This window comes from Epinephelus fuscoguttatus, linkage group LG10 (genome assembly GCF_011397635.1).
Source record: "Epinephelus fuscoguttatus linkage group LG10, E.fuscoguttatus.final_Chr_v1".
NCBI lineage: Eukaryota > Metazoa > Chordata > Actinopteri > Perciformes > Serranidae > Epinephelus > Epinephelus fuscoguttatus.
In genome coordinates this window covers 211,987-238,461 of record NC_064761.1, presented here as the reverse complement: position 1 = coordinate 238,461, position 26,475 = coordinate 211,987, and the positions used below count along the sequence as shown (strand labels likewise).

General features: G+C 41.8%; 1 protein-coding gene across 1 annotated transcript in view; it reads right to left on the bottom strand.

The window, feature by feature from the left end:
- Positions 1–26,475, bottom strand: part of LOC125895868 (cadherin-2-like) — a 398,602-nt gene that overhangs the window by 180,466 nt on the left and 191,661 nt on the right. Inside the window, exons 3-4 of the mRNA XM_049588038.1 lie at positions 15,553–15,782; positions 820–993 (exon numbers count right to left, since the gene is read on the bottom strand). Coding sequence (XP_049443995.1) covers positions 820–993; positions 15,553–15,782 — 404 coding nt within the window. The remainder of the gene's footprint in view (positions 1–819; positions 994–15,552; positions 15,783–26,475) is intronic.

Here is a 26,475-nt window from a genome sequence, read left to right as displayed (position 1 = left end):
TGGGAATTAAAGGGAGGAGTTTGACACATTTTAAAACCATCTCAATCTGCCTTAAAATGGCCACTGCAACCTGTGCGAATGTCGTAGAAAGATCAAACCAAAACTGGCTTGTTCGTCTCTTCGAGACCTACAAATCACTCACTGACACCCCTGACCTAAATCCAACAGGAAGTGAACTATTTCCTCTGACAGTAACATGAGCAAATGTGGAGAAATTGTCTGCTGCGAGCTAGACATCGGAAATCTGCATTTTTGACTCCACAAACTATAAGCTATATAAATTATATAGCTGAGTTCAGGACAAGTGTATCTCTCTGCTGGTATGCTCACATTGATGATTGGACCCACGCGTTGGGTTTTAAAGGGAGGAGTTCAAGACATTTCAAAGCCACCTCCATCTGCCTGCTCTCACACAGCTTGTCTCTCCCTCTCAGTGACGGACTCAGCAGGGGCATAGCCATCATTTCAGAAGTGAGGGGGACAAATTGTTCAGAGGTCTATTGAGTGATTTATCATCCTCTCGTATTCAATTGAACGTGAGAGGATGATGCGAGAGATACAATTGCATCTCTCCTTAGCAGCTAAAGAACCACATAACGACAAACAGCCACAGTGCAGCACCAGGAGACAGTTGGGACTGTTTGTGTATGATATTTTATTGTTTGCTCTTTTATTAAGCACATTTTATTTCCCTTGGAACTCATGTACTGTGCTTATTTTTCTTCTTACCTTGCTTTAGGGCTGAATAGTAATGGTAGATTGTGAAGAGTCCCAGTAGCTACTGTAAGACAAACATGCATTTGTGGATGTGTGTCTTACTCTGACAAGGTCCTCTGGGAACTGTCCTCGTGAGTTCTCGGGAACGTTGATAGGCGGGATGACCCAGTCCCTCTTCACCCGCCGCAGAGTGCCATCACCCCTGACAACCAAGCTGCGCCATGGAAACAAGATCTCTGGTACCCGCTGAGTCAGTGTTGCATCACTGGGTTTTACCTGCAGAGACAATAAACGAGCGTTGTGTAGTGGGCTACACACACACACACACACACACACACACACAGCATGGCTGCATGGCAGAGCCAGCCTGCTGGGAAGGCTTGGTGATTCAGGGCATTTCTGACCTAATTTCAATGGCTTGGATTAATGTTCTCATTATAGTCGAGTGTGTGACTCCTATGTAATGTAGCAAAAGACACACAGAACAAAATAGAGTCAGACTGAAGTCTGGATTTCAAAAACTCTATTTTACATGCTGCAGGGCTGTACAGATGGTGAAAGAAAATATGCAAAAAGTGCAAATGTTTAAATCCATGTTGGACTTTTGTTTGTTTTTTTTGTTTTCAGTGTATTCTAAAAATTCTTTATACATTACCTCAATGATGAACAATATGAGATTTATTGTATTTTCGAAACACATAAAACATACACAACAACAACATACACAACAAATCATAAAACCTGCTCAAAATACCCATCCCTGTCTCCAAGGTCAGGGGTGAACTCCCCATGAGCAGCAGGTGAGATGCTGGAGGGCAGAATATATGAGAAGCTCTTCCTTTTCCTTATCCTCTGGGAACCCTGCAGTGTAGCTGCAACCAACCAACCAACCAACCAATCAATCAATCAATCAATCAATCAATCAATGTATTTGTCACATAAAATTATATGACATACAATTTCAGTGAAGTGCAATGCTGTCACTTCCCTCAGGAACAGGAGCACAGGAGTGGACATTCCTCAGTATTTGAAGGGATACTCAAAATTTCCTCAGGCGTCTCAGGTAGAACAGTCTCTGCAAATGACCCGTTGTTATTAGGCAGCATAGTTCCTTGGCTGCTTCTTTTCAAAGTCCACTATCATCTCCTCTGTTTAGGTGACATTCAGGAGTAGGTTGTTGTCCTGACAACAGTGGTTCAGGTCCTCTACTGGATGTTGCTGGTGAGTGTTGTGCTTTTATTAAAGTTTGCGTTGTAAGCTTGTTGTTGACTGTCTAGTCAACCCTCTGTTAACGTACCTTTATGTTAGTTAGTTACCTAGCTAATGTTAATGTCAAGATATTGTTGTCACAGACACAAAACCCACGTACAGCACGTCAGTAGAGTAAGTGCTACAAGCTTCATGTGAATATGTGTTAGCTAGTCTCCAAGGTCATGTAGGTCATTCAGAGGGATTAGAGCCAGATCATCCATGTAAGATATCTGTTCAGTGTTGCTGCTGTTATTTTTTCAGGTTGTGACTCTTACTGCAAAGAGCTTGTGAGCCAGAAATAAATACCTTTTTCCTTTCTTTTTTATATCATATCTGAAGATTAATCTTGTACTGATGAGTTGATGCTTTCTTCTGTTGCTCTGCTGTCTGTATTTGAATTAAGAGTTTTATCTTTTTTTTCCAATTCAGTTACATTTAATTACAATTCTTGTATAATAATGATAAATTTAATATAAAATCTATCTTCACTGCACTTATTCCATCATTGCAACAACAGAGTCATATCAGAATAATCACTTCTCTTTAAACACAAACACTGTTTTCATTCATTAATGAATCACAATACTTTCTATTTTCTTTTCTTGTGTATGTTGTTAAGCTGTAGTGATTGAAATGCAACACTTCCTGCAAGACCTTTCACAACAAAAGCCTACCAGGGAAAAAAATGGACCACCATTTGTATTTTCTGTGAGATGGTGGAAGTCTTTTAAAAGAAAAACACATATAATAAATAATAATGTGGGAAATCTGGGGTTGCAATAAGAGTTGCTTCCCAGAAATCTAATAAATAGAAAGTAGGAGAATTAAAATTATTTACTGAATGAAAACAATACCTCTGTTTATTAGAAATATACTATTGGTTGCATTTTAGCCATTTTTAAGCATTTTTCTGTTGTCATAGCGCCACCCAGTTGCCAATTAGAGTTAAATTTCTCCAGTCACCTTGAGGCGTCCTGTTCTACATATCTACCAAGTTTAGTAAAAATTGATATGGCCTAGATAAGAAATTAGCTCTCTAGCGCCTCCATTTTGTTTGATCGAAACCCTTGAGATGTTATACACCTTTATGTGATGAGCCACGCCCTCTGCAATATTCATTGCCTTATACAAGCTCAGTTTTAGTAAGTTTTCCAACTTTTTCCAAGAGGGAACTTTAGACATTGGTCCCTAGATTATGTTCACAGAGTTTTATGCAGATCGGTCAAACTTCCTAGGAAGAGATCGATTTTAAGTGTTTTTCAAAAAATTCAAAATGGCGGAAAATCTATGTTACCGGAAGCTGTGGGTTCTTGAGGCAAATTTGTTCCTCATAAGGAGAGGCATCTCTGTGCTAAGTTTCATGTCTGTACAACATAAGGGGCATGAGATATGCCCATTCAAAGTTTGCAATTTCAATCAATTGCTATAGCGCCCCCCCTTTGGCCAATTGATGTAATATTGCTTCATTGGCATCCTCCCATTACCCTCTACCACAGTGCCAAATTTCACATGGATTGACCAAGTCATTGAGGAGAAAAACGTGTAACAGACACACAGACACACCCACACACACACACACACACAGAGTTTTCTTCATTATATAGTAAGATGTAAAGAATGACTTCAATGAATTAAAAAGGAAGCAGATCAGAAAACATCGAAGATTCAAACACTTAAAGACATTTATTTGGATTTGACATGACTAGTGCTACAGAAATGTATACTTGGTCACAGATACCCCAAAGTACCTGTCAGTATCTGATGAGACCAACATTTTTCTTATGCAGTGCGACATCTCCTTCACATAGAGTTGTGCAGGTTGTTGATTGTGGCCTGTGGAATGTTGGCCCACTCCTCGTCAATTGCTGTGTGAAGTTGCTGGATACTAGCAGGAATTAGAATTTGCTGTTGTGCAGATCCAGAGCATCTCAAACCTCAGTATTCAGGCTATGCAAGACCTGGGATGTTTTCAGCTTTCAGGAACTGTGTACAGATCCCTGCAATATGGGACCATGCATTGCAACATGAGGTCATGGTGGCGGATGAATGGCATGACAGTGGGTCTCGTCACAGTATCTCTGTGCATTCAAACTGACATCAATAAAATCATTGTCTGCAGCTTATGTCAGCCAGTGCCCTAACCCCATCCCCACCATGGAGCACTCTATTCACAACACTGGCTTTAGCAAAGTGCTTACCCACAAGACGCCATACATGCTGTCTGCCATCTGCCTGGTATGGTGTAGACCAGCACTCATCTGTGAAGAGACACTTCTTCAAAGTGCCAGACACTGTCGAAAGTGAGCAGTTTCCCACGCAAGTCAGTTACGACGACAAACTGCTGTCAGCTTAAGACTGTTGAAAACAACGGACACATAGATGAGCTTCCCTAGGATGATTTCTGATGGTTTGTGCAAAAATTCTATCCTACATTCCACGCCTCTGGGGTCAAGCCTGTGCAGGAAGGTTCCTTCGTCCCTGCCTCCAAACCTCCGCCTCCTCTGTGTCTCCTCGATGGTGGTCCCATTTACACACGCAAGTTGCTGTCAGCTTGTCATTGGAGTCACGGTTGGCAGTACCTGGTGGACTGGGAGGGCTACAGTCCCAAGGAGCACTCTTGAGTTTCACGCCCACCACCCTGGTCAGCCTGGTCCGTCTAGAGCCGTCCCTAGGAGGGAAAGTACTGACACGACTCTGTCAAGTTCCTGAGATTCAGTCAGTCCCCAGTGTTTCCAGCTTGACATCTTTCCCCACGTCCTGTGTCACAGCTGTGTCTTGTTTCCCCTGATTACCTGTGTATATATCCCCAGTCTGTCTTCCCAGTTGCCAGTTCGTTGTTTGTTCCCTTGTGTCACCTTCATTGCAGCGCTGTTTCTTCCATGAGTTTTCTTGTGATTTTTGACCTCAGCCTGTTTTTGACTTTGTTTTTGCCTACACCCTTTTAGACTGTTCGCCAGATTTTTTGCCTTCCTGTGTATCGATTCGGACTGTAATAAATACTTGTTTTTACTGATCTGCCCTGATGAGAGTCTGCGTCTTTGAGTCCTTGCCTCTGTGTACTCAGTTCCTGTCACTGTATACTTTAGAACAATTTGAGAATTGCTGAATATTTTGCATTTCAAAGAATCTGGTGGCCATGTCAAGGACCGAGGCTTTTGTAACTAGGTGTTGTTTAAAATGAGCATCTCTGATCTGTCAAGCAAAGACTGATTGTCCTGACATTTGGAGCTTGGTGGGCTATAAATATGATGCCTGTTTGTCTTACTCTTCAGTTTAATTTGATAACAACCCTGGTCCTACCTTTCAGTTCAAGGGTACATTGCTGACACTGCTCCCCTGGCAAATGACTGGCTGCTATGCACCATGGCTGCTTCTCGTGAGTTTTCCTTATCAAGGATTGTTGAGAGCTTCTTTCACTTTCAGTGATTCTCTTTCTCACTGACTGCAGCCAGCGATGTTGTTAGCAGCAAAAGCATATGACAGCCGGCTGTTTCTGGGCTGTGTTTAGAAAAACCGCCAATCAGGGCCAGTGTCTTGTCTAAATACATGCAGAGGGCCTTATTATCACTGTTGTATATGAAACAAACTAACAGATGGCTATTTGACTCACTTTGTCTCTGCAATCAGCACTTGGCCAACCTCAGATGCCTGCTGGGCTGGAAAAGCTGGTTTTATATCTGTACATAGTTCATCCAACATTACTGAAGCCTTGGGGGGAAATAACGGCACATCATGCCCAGATTGTTTAATGATTCTGTTTGTCAAATATTACAGTTCTCTTTCAGAAAGGTTTCACACATGCTGGCATCCTTAGACTCAGGTCCATGTATGTGTTAGCACTGTCAGGTTTTACTGGATTTCATGATTATTCTAATATGCAATGACTCAGGGACAGCAGATCTGTGTTCACTGTATATTCACTTAGAGACAGTGAGAGCTGCATACTTTGGAATTAATACATAGAACAAATACATTAATGACCAATTTGGGACTTCAACTACAATTTATATTTTTCACTGCTTAATGCATCATTTATATTTTTCAATAATCTATTTGTCATTAATCATCTTATAGAATATCAACAAGTGACAAAAAAATGCAGTGTCCTAAATTCAAGGTCACATCATTAATGATGTTTACTCTGGCCAACAGTTCAAGGTACTCTGAAAACAATGTCTGGTGTACTCATAGCGGCAGAGTTAAGGACAATGATACAGTTTTATTATGGTGCTGCTCCTCTTTAACCAGTCCATTTTCTCCCTCATTGCATGCACATATATATCACGAGAGCTCGCCTTGCCAGTTCAAACTGGCTTATCAGGTCAGCACTGTAGAATGGAGGGCAGACAAGGTTGACAACAAATATACAGTGATTTTCTTAGTTTGCTTATACCAACAAAGCCTCATGTCATTCTTCAATATGTAATTATAAATGCTATACTTATCTTAATTAGTTGTTGTTGGGATTCACAGGACCACAGATGATTTATCATTTGGGAAAATCATAACTGGAGATTTAAAAGCTTTTTCCTCTGCATGCTCTTTGTTCTCCAAACAAAGACAGCTAGGAGACACCCATCTCCACAGGAGGTCTCACCTCACACCTCAGTGAGACTCAAGTCCCAAAACTTGATTGGACCTTTACAGTGACATGTGACTCTGATGTCACAGGCATCTGTAGATTTGTGCTCCCTTCCAACAGATTCCTTTCTCTTCTTGCTCCAGCTATTGAACAGCTCCCACCTCTTTCCGGTTGGGCCTGGAACAGGCTCCTAGCCCCAAACCACTAAAGGGAGGGCAACTGATCACAGACTCTCCTGCAAACACAAGGTTTGCAACTGGCTTTCCAGCAATAAGGAACTAAGTGAGTTAGCACCCAGTGTCTAACTCTGCAAGGACCCGACCAGCTTCCTCAGATCAGAACCTTTGGAACAAAGGACCCAAGAAAGACTGCAGCTGGAACCATCTTCCCAGCCTTCTTCTGCCAGCTAACAAAGCAGCACCACCAAGTGACTCTTTCCCCCATCCATTCAAGGATCGGTAATGTAACAGCTGGGCATAGCTTATCACAGCTTTACAGGCTAAGCAAGACTGTTTAACTTGTTGTATGTGATTTAATGCTGTTTACTGAGTATTGTTGTGATAGACTGCAGTCAGGTCATTGATTAGTTGGCTTCGCCACAGCTAAATGTTTAGTTTGCTAATACTGTTCACAAACAGATTCTTGCATGCAACTAAACAATCTCTGCACTAATTCAGACCGTTTGCAACACACGTCACATTGACATAGACTCATTAACAAATAGGCTTTCAACAGAGCTACATCCAAACAGGCATCTCAAAGTTCCCGCTTCTTTTCCTTTGTTTTTGTCCTGACCACACGGTCAGACAGACACCTCCCCCGACCGGAAGCCAGCCTTGATTCGGCCATTTTGGTAGTTCTCTGTTGTCAGCCATTTTGTTTTGTAGGCCAAACAGCTACTTGATCACCACACCCGCCTTTGTCTTTCTTTCTCTTCTTTCTCTCTCACACACACACAACACACATATACACACCAAGCTTGTATATAGTTAGTTAGAATTTGTGTGTTTTGGTTTGCTTTGCTAATTTGTGAATAAGTATAATTCTTTGGAATCATGCCTGCTGTCTGTTTAATGTTGCACAAGGGTGAATGAATAGTCAACCTCTGCTGCGTCAAGAACTCCGAAAACCTTCAGGTGTTACTGTTAATTCTGGTTGTTGTCATTAATTTAATTATTAATCAAACTCTAAATTAATAGTTTAGCGTATTTTATGAGACTGATATCTTTAACTGGCTATCATTTTTCCCTTTACGGGAATGGTGCCCCACGAGGTGATTTAATGTTAATTAAGTCACATTATTTAACATAATTATTAATTATTAATAATAATTATTAATTATTTCTGATAGCCAATTTAACCCCAACATATTTGGTACCTCCGTGTGAAGCCTAGTGTGTTGACCCCAACATTTAAAAAAAAATATATATATATTTTTATTTATATATATATTCATTTATATTTATTTTACACAGAAAAATTGTAATTAATAAATAATAGAAAAAGCCTTGTGCTAAGAAATACTACAACAGGGTTGTCAAATTCATTTTAGTTCCCTGGCCTCATACAGCCCAATTTGATCTCAAGTAAGCCAGACCCTGACCAGTAAAACCATTGCATAATAACCTATAAATAACAATACCTCCAAATGTTTCCCTTTCTTGCAGTGTAAAGAAGTACAAATTTATATTCTGAAACATTCGTCCATCTAATCTACTACTCTACTCGACTACGAATCTACAGATGAAGTTCAATCTCACACAGGCTTCACCCTCTACTGGATTCTATGGGCAACACTCTCGTCCAATCACGAGCTCACTGAATTTTACATAAACATATCTGGCCAATCTGGGCATGCCTACCTGAATACCTGCAGACCCCACAGCATATAATTAAGCAATATCACACGAGAGGGAGTGATGTTATACTCATATATCATCACGGCTGTGATTTGGTCATAGGCACAAGGCCACAGAAATAGATAATTTAAGCATTTTATTTGTCTTCCGCCAACAAAAATAGTTCCCTCAGGACTCCGCTGTCACCGTTGCTATGTAACGCAAACATGGTGCGCCAGGCACTTACTCTTTATACACATTTATCTGCACATTTCCATCAATTGTGCAGCCGGTGAAATAAGTCTCTGGTGACTGCATGGTGGACTGTCGCTTCACAGGCACAGCCGACTCTGCCTTCTGATCTGACAGTATGTTGCTTTTCTCCAAGTCATTGAGGTCCGCTGATGAAACACTGACAAACCTGGATGTGTGCTCAGATGGATTCAGCTTCTCCTCTCCCTCATCTTCCTCTGATGACCATTCATAGTTCAATTCAAAACTTATTTGAAGAAATAAATCCATATTTTTGGCTATTTTACAGTGGATGAATTAATTAGCCTACAACGCAACTGCTGACCTAACTGACACTAACCATCAGTTTTGATTTGATTGTTGATTGCAATCAGCTGTAAGGCGGAGTGATACATACACAGTGAAATAACCACGATGTTGGACTCCAATATCGTCACGGTTTTACTGTCTCTCGACCAATCAGATTGCAGGGCCGGAACTCACTGTTGTATAAGGGACCTGATGGGCAGGTCCAGTAGTGTCAAATCTGTTAAAAACAGATTCAGTTCATTGTCCCTGTCCACGCTGCCTTCAACTCCTCTGTGGTTGTTGGTCCTGAAGCCAGTGATGGTCCTCATTCCACTCCAGACCTCTCTCATGTTGTTCTGCTGGAGTTTCCTCTCCAGCTTCCTCCTGAACCTCTCCTTAGCCTCCCTGATCTTCATCTTCAGCTCCCCCTGTATTGTTCTCACCTCCTCCGTTACCACCTCTGAAGGCCCTCTTCTTTGCATTGAGGATGGCTTTGATGTCCTTTGTTACCCACGGTTTGTTATTTGGGTAACAATGGACAGTCCTGGCTGGGACAGTGGAGTCCACAAAGAAACTGATGTAGTCCGTGATGCATTCTGTGAGCCCGTCGATGTCCTCCCCATGTGGCTCACAGAATGCCTGCCAATCTGTCAACCCAAAACAACCCTGCAGTGTCTCATAAGTCTCCTCCGCCCATCTCCTCACTGTCCTCATGGTCGCAGGCTGGATCTTGACAAGTGGTACATAGCAGGGGTTGAGGTGCACCAGGTTGTGGTCTGACCTACCCAGAGGGGTAAGGGGGGAGCAGCTGTATGCATCTTTGGCGTTTGCATACAGCAAGTCCAGTTTCCTCTCTAGTAGGGCAGCTCACATACTGTGTGAATGTGGGCAATGTTGTTGCCATGGTGACATGGTTAAAGTCACCTGAGATAGCTATGAAGGCACTCAGGTGTTTAGTCTGCAAGTTAGATTACTTGTTACTTAATTAGTTACTTTTGGCTGCTGGCACCGCTGCCTCAACATAAAAATGACAACCAGTTTTGCTTATACTCACTTTATTTGAAAAGCATTTGTAACACATGTTTAAGGTTGTTAATGTCTTTCTTGACCTCACTTAACATAAACACTACTTTTTGTAAAATAAATAAATAAAATAAAGCCAGTCTTTCTTGACCTCACTTAACAAAAACACTTCTTTTCGTAAAATAAATAAATGAAATGAAGCCAGTCTTTCTTGACCTCACTTAAAGCTATAGTTGGTAATGCTGGAGAGCTAGCAAGATTTGAAAGTGGCACCTCCTCTAAGCTCCACCCCCTCCTCCCCCTCCCGTCAGTGCTCCGTCCAAAGCCACGGCCCCACAAGCTTAAACGCGCATCCTGCAGTAGGAGTCAGACTCAGCAGGGCAGAGGAGAGCCGAGTAAAATAACAAATCCCCCCAAAGCAAACAAATAATTACCTGTCCAACAGAAAGACAGCAACCTCTGCATCATTTTTCAGGTCCTTCATCTCCCTCAGTTGTCTCCACCGTTTAAAAGCTGCACCGATGTTGGTGTCAGGGCAAGACATGAAGGCATCTGATTGGTTCTTTCCATTCGCACCGAATGGCAGGGATTGGTCAGAGTTTTTACAGGTCTGCAGCTGCCACAGAGGTCGGATTTTTTTCATTCCTTTTTCTAAACACATTATGTATTGACTACTCTCAGGATGGAAGGACCATTTCACCCAGTATAACAAGAAATGTTTCTGAACAGGATTACCAACTATAGCTTTAACAAAAACACTTCTTTTTGTAAAACAAATAAATACAATAAAGCCAGTCTTTTTTGACCTACAAAGCCTATTTAACAGTAAGTGTAACAATGAACCAAGTCTCACGCGACTTTCCTTTAACCTGTAAACTTTGTTTAGACCTGCCCTCAACATACTCAGATACGGTCCTAGTGTTCTGAGTGACACAGTGGAGAGGGGCGAGTAAACCAGTGGTTATATTTCATTAACAGAAGCTTCTCAGACCTCTTGTCAAAGTCTGTTCCTTCTAGGCATGAGCACCAAACCACACAGACTAAAAAGCCACTCCACAGGAGCGCTAGATGGGGTTGGAGTGTTATACTTTAAGAAAATGTTATTTATATTTGAAAACTGATCCAAAATATGAAGCTCATGCCCTGACCTAAGGTCTCTTCTGACTCTGTCCCAAAAGCAAAAGTCCGGTCACCTTGGCTGGCAGACATGGTGGGCACATTGGCAGGGCTCTGTGGTGCTGCTGGTGCAGAGGCAGTTGTGTGACACTCTGATGTCAGAAGCTCCTTTACTTGCTCCCTCCTACCTTCATCTCTCAGCCATCGGAGTTTGAATTTTGGACAACTGACAGCTGCGAGAAGGGCATCTTTGTTGTCCAGCACACCAGAAAAACGAGTCTGGATAGCCTGAAAAATATAATTTGATATGTTTATTATTATCTAGTTGAAGCCTATAAGGCCTTCTATTTATTTTGTTATACAATTATTTGCAAACCATGACATATGTGGGATTAATATTATGGATTTAATTTTTCTGGTTATTTACTGACCTTTTTATTTGTATTAATCTTCTTTTGCAGTAATAATGAATATTTTTGACAGCTATTATTTTTACCACAGCGCAGTGGGCTAGCTGTGGTCTTTATTTTGTGCTACTGACAACCTACATACTGCAGTATGGTATGACTCTGTTCCATATTCATGATTAGTTCAATACAAAAAAAATGATGTAATTAGCTTAAAGATGGAACATACCTGCACTATGGCATCTAGAAGACCTGGAGTCATCTTGGAGAGGGTGTCTTTCACAGCCAAGGTCTTCTGCATGAGGACCTCAAGTGTGGATATTAAAGTCCCATAAGGACAGTCACCTTGAAGCATGTCCAGTGCTACAGTCAGAGGCTTCATGGTGGTGCAGTATTCATGCAGGAACTGGTACTCTTTGTCTTTGAAGCCCTTGACTCCCAGCTTGGTGCACAGAGTATTTACGTCATTCATGGGAATTTCTGTGATTCTATTTACAGCATCGTGAAAGGAATTCCACCTTGTGGATGTCGGTACCAGTAAACCATTACTGGTAGCGAAGTAGCGCTATGGGCTACATCACCAGAGCCAATCCAAGGGAGTGATGAAGTGTGGTGCATGATGAGATCCAGGCAGCAGAGAAAGAGGTCAGGCATGTCAGAGCTGTGGCAATGGGGCAGCGGGGCAGCTGGACCTGGTAGGGCAGCGTGCAAGGAAGATCACTGGGATGGAAAGACATCAGAAACATGGAGGGGCATTGGAACAAGTTCCTCCTCTATTCCATCTATGTTGTTGTACCGATACCAATGAATCTCCTCAGGTGGAGGATAGTGGAGAATCCCAGCTGTTTGCTCTAAGAGGGACCAGCCAACCTGGAACACATCCTGTCAGCATGCCAAACAAGCCTGGCAGACGGGAGATTAAGATGGCTGCTTGATAAGGTACTGGCTCAGCTGGCCTAGGAGGTTGGAGAGGCAGAAAAATGGAAGACCACTAAGTCCCAAGCCAAAGGCCCTTGCTTCATTAACTTCCTCAGGCCAGGTGATAAGGCAGGCAAGAAGGCTAGGTTTGCTGTTAGGACATGGTGTCATAATGTTCCACTTGGTAGCGGCTGCTGAGTCAAGGGCAACTAGAATTAGTGGTAAAATTCAGTATACCGGTGCAGTCTCGTGTTTGGCTTAATGTCAAACCAGTCTGAAAAAGTTTACTTTGCCTCAACCCTACTTGTCAGTAAGAAGGCTGCCAAACAATGGTTCAGACCTCTGGCTTTTTGAACAACCATGCCGTGATCCATTCTTAATGCCCTCTGGTGCAAAATGCAGTGAAAAGTCCAATACCTTACCTCATGGAACTTGTCAGTGACAGTCAAAGTCTTATCAACACCTCGGATGAATATGGCCAACTGAGCAACATCTGTAATGTCCATACTCTCATCAGCTGAAAATGCTACAAATGGTTTAACTTTGTGTCAAAGTCTATCGCAAGCTCCAAAATCCTATCTGCCACAGAATTTCTTTTTAGGCTGATGTTGGTAAGAACCTGTAGCTTGTTGGGGCACATACTTTCTGTTGCCTTCAGCATGCATGTCTTCACAAACTTGCCCTTGGAGTATTACTTCAGTGCTGATGCTATTTTGTTAGCAATAAGATAAGAGCAATAAGATGGCTTGCATTTATATCTTTTTAACTTTTTATTTATATCATTTAACTTTTTTTCTGGCCTACGACTAAAAGCAGACTGCTGTGTCCTCAAACCTTCCAACATTTGATTTATCTTTTCTGTTCCAAATTGTCCTTGCAAGTTCTTGTAGTTTTCACCATGATGAGTCTGATAGTTGGATACTGTATGCACACTTTCTTCCCATTTACCTCTGTGAATAAACATGAACTGGTCCATTTTTCTTGGAAAACACAAGCTGTGTCCATTTTTCTCCTCTTTAAAGCAACACTTACCTTTCTGGAAATTTTACACTTTTCTTTGTTTAGGTTAAAATACTATCAATAAGCTGATGGCACACTGAAATGTAAGTGAATTCCACCAGAGATGAAAATTATACCATTCTCATATGGTTCTAAGAAAACTCCGACCGGAGTTTTCTCCTGTCCTGTCTGTCTGTCTTCCCCACGTGGAGGCCTCCAACAGACGTAACCGCTCTATGCTAACAGCTAACCCCATCAAACCAGCTGTTCCCAGCAGCCTTTTGGTGAACATCCACTCGCTGGACACGAAATGGATTACATCCGACAACGGAGATCCACTCACTGAGGAGTGAGGGACTGTTGCGTCCTTGTGTTCACTGAGACATGGATGAACGGTAACATATAAGACGCTGGTGTTGAGCTAAGGAGGCTAACGCTACATAGAGCAGACAGGGAGGCAACATCATCTGGTAAGCTCCATGGTGTATACACAAACAATTCATGGTGCTGTGATGTGAAGAGGATCTCCCAGTTCTGCTCTCAGGATGTGGCGTTTTTGACTGTGAAATGTCAACCCTTTTCATCTTAATATTGCACTATATGTTCTTTTTTTATATGTTGCACAAATTGTTTTTAAATGTTTTGTTTCTTTTTGCTTGGGGTATGTGAAAAGTCAGTTTGTTTTTTTGTGCTGCGCATAAAAATGACAAATAAAGAAGTTCGCTTCAGTTCATAATGTTATATATGACAACACAGCATCCAGTTGCTAATGGTTAACATTAGCCTACTGTAGCATAGCCTCTGAAACAATAACGTTATCTTCCTTGTGTGTTTCCACTTACTAGTAACATTAATGCTACTATCTAACGTTAGCACTGTAACCTTATTCTAAAACCCATCAGTCATCACTGACTCCGGTTGAGTTTTAAAACTGCAGGGTTGCATTTGTAACGTTACACTCGCCCTCCTCTTCCGTGTATCTAACGTTACCATGCCAACGCCTACGTCTATCATAGATGTAATGAGGACGTAATGTAGGAGGGGGAAGTAGGCCTTTGGAGGGAGGTGGAGTTGCAGGAGCAGGAGGATGGGACTTTGGAGGGAGGCGGGAGTTGTGGATGTTCAAAGTTTTTCTAAGTGCTGTGAGAAATGCAAGAAAGGTAAGAGCTGCTTTAATAAAGACGTTTTCCAGCTACGGCTCCTACATTAGAAGTAATGCTATCTCCTGAGCCACATCCATCCCCAACACATTTTCTACTGTCCCCCAGTAGGACCGGACGCCAGCTCCTATTAGCCATCTCCTCACACAACAGTGAGATCACAGAGCCCATTTTTCAGTCATTGGATTGTTCTTGTATTCTTCATTAATTTAAATTTGTAGCTGATAGTCTGGAGCCCTGCTTTTTACCTTGTGTAAAATTGATGTGACACAACAGAAAAACACTGCCATCTGTGAATGTCATCTATTTGCTGATAGGCCGATGCCAAGGCGAATATCAGCCAATACCAATGTTCAGCCAATAAAACACTGCATTCCTACTTTTCACACTTTGTAAAGTCATCCAGTGGGCTAATTTGGGCTTGCGCTCGCAGGCTTTTATGTCTTTGATGTATTCTACATGTAGACACTGAAACTGTAGTGAAAGGTGTAATGTTACTGGTATGATATCTGTATGACTATCAACAAGTCATATTCACGGCATGTTTTTGCTGTGAACTGTGCACGAAACAGAGGAAAAAAAGACGACACACCTAATCTGTAGAGGAGCTGCAACCAAACCGCAGCCAAGCTACGCTGCTCACGCAGACTGTGGCAGCTCTTGCCTGTTAACATGGCTGCTGAAATGAAAAGCAAGAGGTTATTTGAAACATATGTGTTGCTCTGGTAGGCAGTGTGGCCTGTACTGATATTTTTGTTTGAGTGTTTGTAAGAGTCAAAATTGCTAAGTCTCTGTAACAGGTTAGCAGGCTAAGAGCGATCACCTTCACCACATGTATTTCTGTGAATCCTAATCCTAATGTAGTACATGGGTCATGTATCTTGAAAACAATGGCACATTACAGATTCTGGCCCAGATGGCCAGTAAACTTGCCCAGCATAAAATTTTACTGGCCACAGGTCATCAGTTATGTCAGATCTCTACTTTTACTGCTGATTTACCTGTTCAGGTCTTGTGCTGTTGCCATTTGGATGGACGTGGAGATGCACTCTGGTCTTCCAGACCTGTTTGGACTGTGGGTCTCGAGCATAGACCCTCTCCACAGATTTTCCCTTTCCCACCAGGCTGAGGCGGCGCAGGGTGTAGACCACACCATCCTCACTCACTCTTAAGTCAGACGAATCTCCAACCTCGAACCACACCTTACCTCTACCGCAGTCAATGAAGCTCACTGAGGGAGAAAGACAGAGACGGATGTCGGACTCAGTAGAAAAACCCATCAATCATCTGCATGATATTCTGTGTGCTCTAATGTCTTTATTCAGCCATCTCACAGGGTGTTCAACTTTTACATCCCTTCTAAACCATATATATACATGTTGTCATTTATTTTGCTTGTTAAGATTTAACACAGATCCTACACATGTCAGGGTAATTTCCAGAAAGTTACTAGATGACACACAACTTTACATAACAGTGTTACCAGATGACTACAGTCCCCTATATCTACTAAATAAGTGCATTGACGAAATCAATACGTGGATGTGCCAGAATTTTCTACAACTAAACACAGAAAAAACTGAGATAGTTGTTTTTGGCCCCAAAGAACAAAGATCAATAGTCAGTGCTCACCTTGATGCCATAACACTAAAACCTACAAATCAAGCCAGAAATCTTGGTGTAGTTCTGGACTCAGACCTAAATTTCAATAGTCACATTAAGACAATTACTAAATCAGCCTACTACCACCTTAAAAACATAGCAAGAATAAAAGAATTTCTGTCAAAACAAGATACAGAAAAACTGGTTAATTCTTTCATTTTCAGCAGGCTGGACTACTGTAACAGCAGGCTGGACTATTGTAACGGTGTCTTCACAGGCCTGAGTCAATCAATCAGACAACTTCAGCTCGTCCAGAACGCTGCTGCCAGAGTCCTCACCAACACCAAGAGAGTAGAGCACATTACACCAGTGCTTAAATCACTGCACTGGCTTCATGTGTATCAAAGGATAGACTTTAAAATCTTGTTACTTGTCTATAAAGCACTAAATGGTCTCGGGCCTAAATACATCTCTGATATACTTGTACGTCATGAAGCATCCAGACCCCTCAGATCATCTGGAACAGGTTTACTCAGTGTTCCCAGGATCAAAACCAAACAAGGTGAAGCAGCCTTTAGTTTCTATGCTCCCCGCCTGTGGAACAAACTTCCAGAATTTCTGAGGTCAGCTGAAACTGTCAACTCATTTAAATCAGGGCTTAAAACATTACTATTTACTGCAGCTTACCAGTGAACTAGATATGTAACTTATTGTTAGGATAATCTATAGCTATTGTTTTTATATTTGTCTGCTGTTGCTTTTGCTTTATATTTGCTTTTTAAATGCATTTTCTGCACTGTTTTCTTCTTTCTTCTTTTAGCTTTTGTTTTTAATGATCTATTGTTCCTTTAATGTTTTATCTTAACGTATTTCCCTTGTAAAGCACATTGAATTGCCTTGTGTATGAATGGCTATATAAATAAAATTGCCTTGCCTTGCCTTGCCTAGTAAAGGATGCAAAGAAAATGAAGAATATTTTCATAAAATGCTGCCTTTTGTCTGAATTATTCAACCCAACATGGAGAGAGTAGATTCATCCAAAAAGTGTTGGGTGGGGTTGAGGTAAGGGTTGTCTGCAAGCCAGTCAACTTCTATACCAAAACAGGAAAACCATTTCCTTGTGGACAGTGGCATAAGGTAGTTGCAACGGGCCACAATCCATGATATTATGACAGGCCCCAGTGCACGCTATTGTGCACGTATTGGGTCTCATTCATGAAAAGTGAGTAAATCTGTGTGTAGATTTGCACATAAAAGCCTACTCTACTAAAAACCTACTCCGGATTCAGGAAACTCAGATTTGATCGTAAACACGTGTGTATGATCATGAATGCCAATCCATCGTAAAGTGACAGCGCGCTCCCGGTAATCAGCAATTAGCATAAATCCCCGCCCATGAATAGCCAATGACCACCATATAAGGAGGTGTAGGTGCATCCTGTCGACCTGTCAGTCATGGTGCAAAGACAGAAAGAGAAAGAAAGAAAAAAGAACTTTTCCGAAGCGGAGATCGAAATAATTTTGGGTGAAGTGGACTTAAGAAAAAACAGGCAAAGCGAAGGCCTGGAGGGAGGTAACAGATGCTGTTAATGTTGTCTCTGTAGTACAAAGGACCATGTCAGAGGTGAAGTGTAAATGGTTTGATATGAAACTGGAGGCAAAGAAAAGCATAAGCACACACAAAAAAATACAGCGGTCACCAAACAAACAGAAGATTCATTTGTGGGGTTTTGAGTGAAGTGGGAACGGGAAACCAGAGATGTTTAATGCCTAATGGATAAACTCTAAATCAGTGACGGCTGTCGGAATGTAGAGCTATATAACATTTATTTTAACAAATGATACGGATAACATATAGCCTACAGCAGTTTTGTATGCATCATCTTCAAATTATTTGAATCTTAATAGCTTAAAGCTCTGTTTTATACAATGTAAATTAAACATTTTTCAAATTAGATTTATTCATTCAAATGATCAAAAAGCCACAAAAAAACCCAAAAACGTGTTGTCTCAAATAATTCTTTCAGCTGGTGCGTGCTCCTTCATGGCTCCACCACCTGCTGCTCTGCCCGTGCTGAACCCAGGCACCGAGGCTGAAGAGGCTGTGATCCGGCTGTCCTTCCGGATATTTTTATTATCATCATTCAACACGTAGAAAGAACATGTAATCCATTGAGTCGATTTACATAGATAATTCACAATCATGAACCTAATCTGGATCTTAAACCTGCTAATTACCAGCTAATGTAACTAAATGTGTTATATTTTTAATATTTTTGTCATGTTTAGATTACGTGTTTCAAAGGCATCTGTGCATCTGTGTATTGTGTGCGTAACAGAGCGCAATATTAAAATTGTAATTTCCAATAGTGACAAGCAATATTTATGTGCTTTACTAAATTTACACAAGCACTACAAGTCGTCAGGAGCAGGAGTAGATTTTGTTAGTAGCTATGAAAAGATCGGAGCTACTAAAATATTGATGAACGCGGACATGCACGTAAATTTCCGTCTGCGAACAGTTTACACACAAATTCCTTCTGCTAACATTTCATGGATGAGACCCATTGTCTCATCACATATAAAAGGACTTGACATCGGATACATCAACATACATATTACCCAACAATCATCACTGCATATCTTTATATGACAAAAAAATTCCAAAGGAAATTAGAAATTTAACAAATTTGTTTATATTCTACTTGGAATAAGCTTAGAATTTTGTTATTTACTATTTTCAAAAAAAAAAAAAAGAAGAAAAGAAAGATGACAAAGGTGTATATGGCAAATGGCACTGTTATGGCCCATTCTCCACCCAACACATTGTTGGAGGGTCCACTCTCTCATTGCCCCCCGCCCCACCCCCCATAGTCCAAAATACAACCGCAGTGCCTGCACTGTTTATATTTATGCCCCTGCTAATGGACCTAGATTTATGCACAGGGACATTGTTGTGTTGAAACAGGGCCTACCACAAACTGCTGATGCAAAGTTGAAAGCACACTCTTGTCTAAAATATTATTGGTTGTTGTAAGATTGCTTTGCTTTTCTGATACAATACGATATACTTTATTGTCCCCAAAGGGAAATTTGTATTTGACTGAAGTGCTGTGCACATTGCCTGCTTCCATAAAAAATCAACAAACAATAAAAACACATAACACATAAATACACAATACATACAACAATATATCATCATTCAGCATTTCCTTTATTCAGTTTGCAACTGGGGACTCTGTATTGTCTTCCAGACGGTAAAAGTTCATACTTAGGATAAAGGATGTTTGATGGGTCAGATAAAACTCTCTGAGCCTGCACAAGAACAGACTGCTCAAAGGTGGCCTGTAGGGAAGAGTTGCCATATATATACTTTCAACATATTGTACCACAGTAGCCAGAACTATAACTATAATAGTATTACTTTCATTAATGTTGTTGTAAGCTACTGTCATTACGGTCTGTCCTGCATCTCTCTCTCTCTCTCTCTCTCTCTCTCTCTCTCTCTCTTTCTGTCTCATTGTGTCATACGGATTACTGTTAATTGTATGATATCTATTGCACATCTGTCTGTCCTGGAAGAGGGATCCCTCCTCAGTTGCTCTTCCTGAGGTTTCTACCGTTTTTTTCCCCCGTTAAAGGGTTTTTTTGGGGGGAGTTTTTCCTTATCCGCTGTGAGGGTCCAAAGGACAGAGGGATGTTGTATGCTGTAAAGCCCTGTGAGGCAAATTGTGATTTGTGATATTGGGCTTTATAAATAAAATTGATTGAAATTGATTGATTGATTGATTCCTTCCCATGACCTTCATGGCAGTCTGTACCAGACGATAGAGTTTGGTCTTAAGCTGGACAGAGAGGTTACCATACCATGCTGTCATCCCGTACCTGATAATACTCTCTAATACAGCCTGGTAAAACAAAAACATAGCCTGTTGATTGACACCAAACACCCTGAGCCAATGTAAAAAGTACAGTCTTTGATGTAATCGCAGGTTGTCAATGTGGGTCTCCCAGCTGAATTTGATATTCTTTATAAAAATCTGTACTCTCCCAAAGTACTGTTTGGCACAATTAATACAGTCCTTAAAGGAGATGTCCAGTATTTTGCACTTTGAGCCCCATTTCTGGGTTGTGTATGATGAAATAGAGTGGTTAAGAACAAAATTTTGACGATTGCAGAGAATTTGGCTTTACCCTGCCTGGCTTAAAGCCTCAGGGTGTAAAAAGGGACATAAGCAGTCAAATTCTAGATTGCAGCTCTCACCCGCGCTCACTCACTCACCCCTCCCATTGGGTAAGTGACGGTGGCCTCGTAGGACAAAAAGGCTTGCGCAGACAGCAGAGTTTTTTGAGTTTTTCAGAAGTATCTACCGATGAGGTGAATATTTATTTAGGAATCTAAACCATGTTACGATATGTTATAGCTTACCAGTGAGATATAGGTTATCTCTGAGATATATGTTAGGAGTGTTTTATTTCTAATTGTTTTGGTAACATGAGCATTAGCACAGTAATGCTAAAATAACACGTTTTATGTGACAGTCACAGCACAGTGCGGCAAATATAAGTTGGTACAATTATAATATATGCGTTTCCAGAGTGTTCTTCCACAGGACACAGGGAGATGAGGAAGAGGGAGAGGGAGAGGAGGAAGACCAGGGAGAAGAAGGAGGTGAAGGGGTAGAGGCAGTGCAGGAACGGCCAGGCGAAGAGGTGTGTCTCGGCTACCCAGAGGGAAAAGGAGGAGGAGAGGGTGGCAGCCTTCGCAGCAGCGCGAGAGGAATCAACAGATTAGGCTGTAGGCTAGGCTAACCATTTAGCTGTAGCTCTGGGATAACATTAGCCAAGGCTAGGATAACGTTAGCACGTAAACATAGCGGTCACTCGAACTTAGATGAGAGGGAAAAGTAGTTGCAAACATGAAGCCAAAATGATATCAGATTGAATTACCTGTCTAGCAGAAAGCAGGCAACCTCCAGCATCCCTTGTGAAATCCTTCTCCTTCAGGAGTTCTTTCCACCTGGAATAAGCAATGCTGATATTCCCTCGCTTTTGGCCCGTCCTCGCTTATCTGATCTTTTTCTTTTATTTGGTGGCATGGTTTCCCTCTTACGGGGCAAAACATATGTGTGGTCCTCCATTTCAAGTGCGACAGAATCATAAAAGTACAAAGTAGGTTCATGCAGAAGCGCCCCGGATTGATCTTCACCTTAACCGTCTCCAGTGACGGCAAGTTCTAGGTAAACGCGAAAGGCGAAGTGCTTATATCCCTTTCAGCCACTGTATTCAAATATGGCGACACAAGAGGGCAGCCTCCAGCAGACCATGCCCTGCCTGTGTATATATAGAGAAATCATTCTAAGCCTATGAGAAAGCTTCCATTTGTATGTGAATTGCATTACACTTTAGTAAATATATATTTATGAAAGCAATAGTTGATATTTGCTAATAAACAACCACTTAAATTACACATTGTAACTTTAATAATAGCCCCTTTTCCACCAACATTTTCACCAACCACCAACTTTTATTACCAGGAATTTATTTATGTGGGTAAAATATTTCCTGGTAATCTGTGTGGTTTGTGTCTCCACCACACCTCAAAGTTCTAGAAGATTTATTCAAATTAGCATATTGACATTGATGATTCTGCGTGTGCCTTGTATTTGGCTCCGCCAGCTTGGCTGGTTACATGCTGGTGCAGAGAGTTGGGGCTGTTTGTCTCAGCCAGCAGCTAAGTTTAAATTATTTATTTTAAGATAACTGTCAAACTAAGTTAGTCTACATACAGACAGCGGTCATTTGAGCTTATTAGTAACAATTCACTATCAGCCAAACTAGCGTGCTGTCCTTGTGTAAGACATAATGTTAGTGTTGGTGTATGAGAGACTGTGGACGGAGCATACTGAATATTGCTGTCTACATGTTTACATGTTCATGCTTGCTGAACACATGTATTGATAAAGTATTGGCCTCTTACTCTCTAAGGGATAATGTTAGTTACAGTAACGAGTGTAGCTGCCGTCAACTCAAGTTATCTTCACTTTGTTTCCACCGTGACCACTCTGCTGTTCACCACAAACAAAGTGGAGCCTGTAGAAATTAAATAAAGTTTGCAGCGGCTGCCCGTGCCAGGAGGTGCGGAGCGCTGCAAGTGTGTGTGTCCCATCAGTCAGTGTTCCTCTGCAAACAGCCCCGCCCATCAAGAATTCCAGGTAATCTGAAAAGTCTTACCCCCCTACCAGGTACTTTTTTCAGGGAAAGCTTAGGGCTGAGGGAAAGTTTTTTCCCTGGGGATTTTCGGTGGAAACGCGCAGAGGGTTTTCAAAAGACCGGGTAAATGAGAAAAGTTTCTGCAGTGGAAAAGGGGCTAAAGCTGTCTATGGCCATGTGTAAATCTGTCCTAAAACCACCCTAAACATTTGTTTTCAAAGCCATGAAACTCACTGAGTGGTCAGTGGTGTTCGTTGATGTTCTGACATAAAAATTGTAGCAAACTGTGGTTTCCGTGATGATGTATTTGACATTTTGTCTAATCGATTGATTTTCCATAGGAAGCCTCATTGTCCGTTGGTAGTAATCCGCCACCGGAAATGGAAAGGAGGTTGTTTACAACAAGGTTGTAGTCATTGTAGTCTTTTAGCTCTTCGAAAGTGCTGGCTCGACAGTGCTGAGTGCACTCCTGGAGGAAGGGAAGTCGATGACAACTCCTTCTCGGAGGAATTCTCCTGCAGTCGCTGACCACATACAACTTGCCCATTATTACTCACTTGTAAACAACCTTCACAGTACGATGCCTTTGAACACAATGCCAACCTTCTTCTTCTGCTTCTTTTCTGTGTCCCATTACATTGCAATGGTTTTCTGTCGGTTGGCGACACCCACGTTAAGGAGCATTATCGCCATCAAATGGGCTGGAGTTTATAACACTTCAGGGTCAAACGAACGATCAAGCGGAAGTTTACACACGGGTGTGAGGTAGCTGAAAAAATAGTTCCACAATCGAGATGAATGGTGAAAACATGGATGGAAACCACAGTTTGCTACGATTTTTATGTCCAAACATCTCATGGCTTTCAAAACAAATGTTTAGGGTGGTTTTAACACATGGCCATAGAAAGCCAAATCGTCAAAATTTTGGTCTTAATCATTCATCATAAACAATCCAGAAATGGGGCTCAGAGTGCAAAATACTGGACTTCTCCTTTAACCCTGCTGCTTCTGCCTGCAGGTGCCAAACCATAACAACTTGTATTTACTTTCTAAATTTAGTCACAAGTAAAATTCACAACATTCAACCTGCTGCTCCACTTTCTGTCTAGTCCCGTCTGTCATTCCTCCTTGCTCTGCGGTCCTCAGTAAGTTAGCCTGAGTCCCCCACTCAAATTAAAGACAGTCTCACATACTAAGCCGTTTACTTGTTCCCTACCCTACCCCATGCCTGTTAAAAGAAGTGTTTAACATTGTAGTTCCTGCAATTTCACCATAATAACAACATATTTAGGTCCCTCCTTGACTGCCTACAAGGTGCAAAATCTTGGATGGCAAATAAGTGTGTTCAAGTAAATGATAGTAAGACAGATGCGGGCAGCTGTGGCTCAGAAGTAGGGCGGGTCGTCCACCAATTGGAAGATCAGTGGTTCGATCCCCAGCTCCTCCTGTCTGCATGCCGAAATATCCTTGAGCAAGATACTGAACCCCAAATTGCTCTCGATGGCTGTTCCATCGGTGTGTGAGTGACTTAAAAAAACAACAAAAAAAAATGAGTAGCAGGTGGCACCTTGTATGGTAGTCTCGGCCACCAGTGTATGAATGTGTGTGTGAATGGGTGACTGTGACTCGTAGTGTAAAAAGTCCTTTGAGTGGTCAGATGACTAGAAAAGTGCTATACAAATACAGGTCCATTTACCATTACAGATGTGGTCTTATTTGGCCACATCTATCAGGGGTAAAGCTAACCACCTAAGGTCCCAGGTGCCTAACCTTCATTACCAGGACATCTTGGTGTCATCTTTGATTCAGCTTTAAAATGTTGAAAAAAAAAACAAAAAAAAAACCACCATTGTTAAAGGTTGCATTTTCTAAGAACTACTGCTAAATTTAAATTGGCCCTCCTATTCGGTGACTTGAAGATAATCGCAAAAGCCCTAATTTCCTCTCAACTGGATTATTGCAATACTCTGTACGCGGGAATAAGCCAGTTATGCATAGAATGCTGCTTCTAGAATTCTAACTGGTACCCAGAAAAATGACTACATCACACCTGTTCAGGCGTCCCTGCACTGGTTACCGGTCAAGTATAGGGCGCATTCACACCAGGATAATCCAGGGGAGTTGGTTCGATTTGGTGGGGAATGCCGAATAATGCCGAATATATGCTCATCGATTGGCCAGGACCGAAAAAACGGAAATCCACCCCCCTCAGCCGGCTTGGTCACCACAAAAACAATGGCGCAATAGTCCGCTGACCATATATCAATAAGTGCCTGCACCTCCACACTACTCCACGTCGCTCATGAGACATTTTCCAACTTTTTCTTTTCTTTTTTTTTTCCTCTACTTCTCTGGTACACGCTGTTGGCTTTGTTTCTTTTCTGCCCAATATGCACTGCACTCTATGTCACTTCCTCTCTTTGGTTCACTAGTAGTAGTGAAGTAGGTAGTCCATTTCCCACTGTAAGCCAACCGCACCAGGGTTCACTTGCAAGTGAACCAAGACCCCCAGTTATCAAGCAGACCAGGGTTTTCTCGTTTAGTCCGCACCAGTGTTTGAATGAGCGTTCACACCACTCCAAATGAACCAAACTGTCAGCGGAAGTGGACTAGGTTTTGTTTAACCCTATGGGCCTGAACGACGCAAAGTGCGTCCAGATTCACACCTGTTCTTCTCTTGGCTGTAGTGTAATGTTTTCACAAGGAAAAACATTGATAAAGTTACACTAAAATTATGTATAACAAAGCTTTCATACAGCTTTGCAGACACATTACTCTTGGATGGATTACTAGCGAATGCAGGGTCGCACAGAAATGCCACGCATATCACATGGACTGGAGCTTTCCGATGATACCAAACACATCATTGTGCTGTCACCCCATCACGCTGTAAATACAGATCAAGCGTCTACAAAATAAAAACCTGACGAATTCCTTTACAACCCATTATACAGATCTTGTTATCAGTCACTTCATATAGTGAGGAATAATATTATTGCTATTTTTCTGTTATTTTGGATGTAAATATTGCATGTTTCTTTCAAATAAAACACATTTTTGACATGTGAATGAGTCACTGGAATTTCTTGCAATAATGAAAAAAATGCTGGCAATTATGTCCACCTGGCACAAACCACATGTTTTGGACAACTGTGAAGTGACAGAATGTCCCACCATCATGGTTCAGGCTGGAGTCGAACCTGGGCCGCTGTGGCAACGGCCTTGTACATGGGGCGCCTGCTCTGCCACTAAGTCACCGGCACCCTGCTTTATTTTCTTACTCATTTACTTGTGCATGTTTTGGGATTGTCACAATATTTCTCTTTTTTTATTGTACAGCACTCAATTGTGGTTCGTCTGGATTTTTGCTTTTGTCCAAAGACTGAGGTGGTTGTGAGGAGTCTCACCCCCAAATTCCCCCAGATGCATGTGGGTTTCATATGCGCTCCTGAACGGCAGCGGAGCCAATACATTTTAATTCTAATCAATGTGTGTGCTTCCACCGGCTACGGCTGTGTTGCGTTCCAGCTCTGTCACAGCTGCGGCGCCCCAGAGCCCTCCGCAACAGATACACAGGTCTTCTATTTTTGCCGGACGCTGGAGCACAACGCAACAATTCAGCACAGAGCAGATTGTGCCGGGCAGGAAGTTGTGCACAGAAACAGAATAAAACATCCAGTTAAAGGAGCTATATGTAAGAAATCTAAAGCAAATAGTCGTAAAATCATCCTAATATGTCACAGGGACTAAGGAATAATGTTCATATTTAACATACTGATCTCACCGACAACAATAGTACAGCCAGAATATTCGCATTTAAAAACATTTTTACAGTCCGCAAATCATGTTTATGTTTTGAATTTGTGTTTTGGCCTGTTGCGCCACCCACCACCATCTACCAGTCACACAGTCAGTAGAGTCTCAGCATCAGGTACAGTTACGACTGAGCTACAGCAGCACGGCAAGCAGCATTAGCAGTGTCCCGGTACATAACATTAGCAGCCGGCTCCTCCTCAGCTGTATCAAGACAGCAGCATTAGCAGTGTCCCAGTACACAGCATTAGCAGCTGGCTCCTCCTCAGCTGTATCCCGGCAGCAGCGTTAGCAGT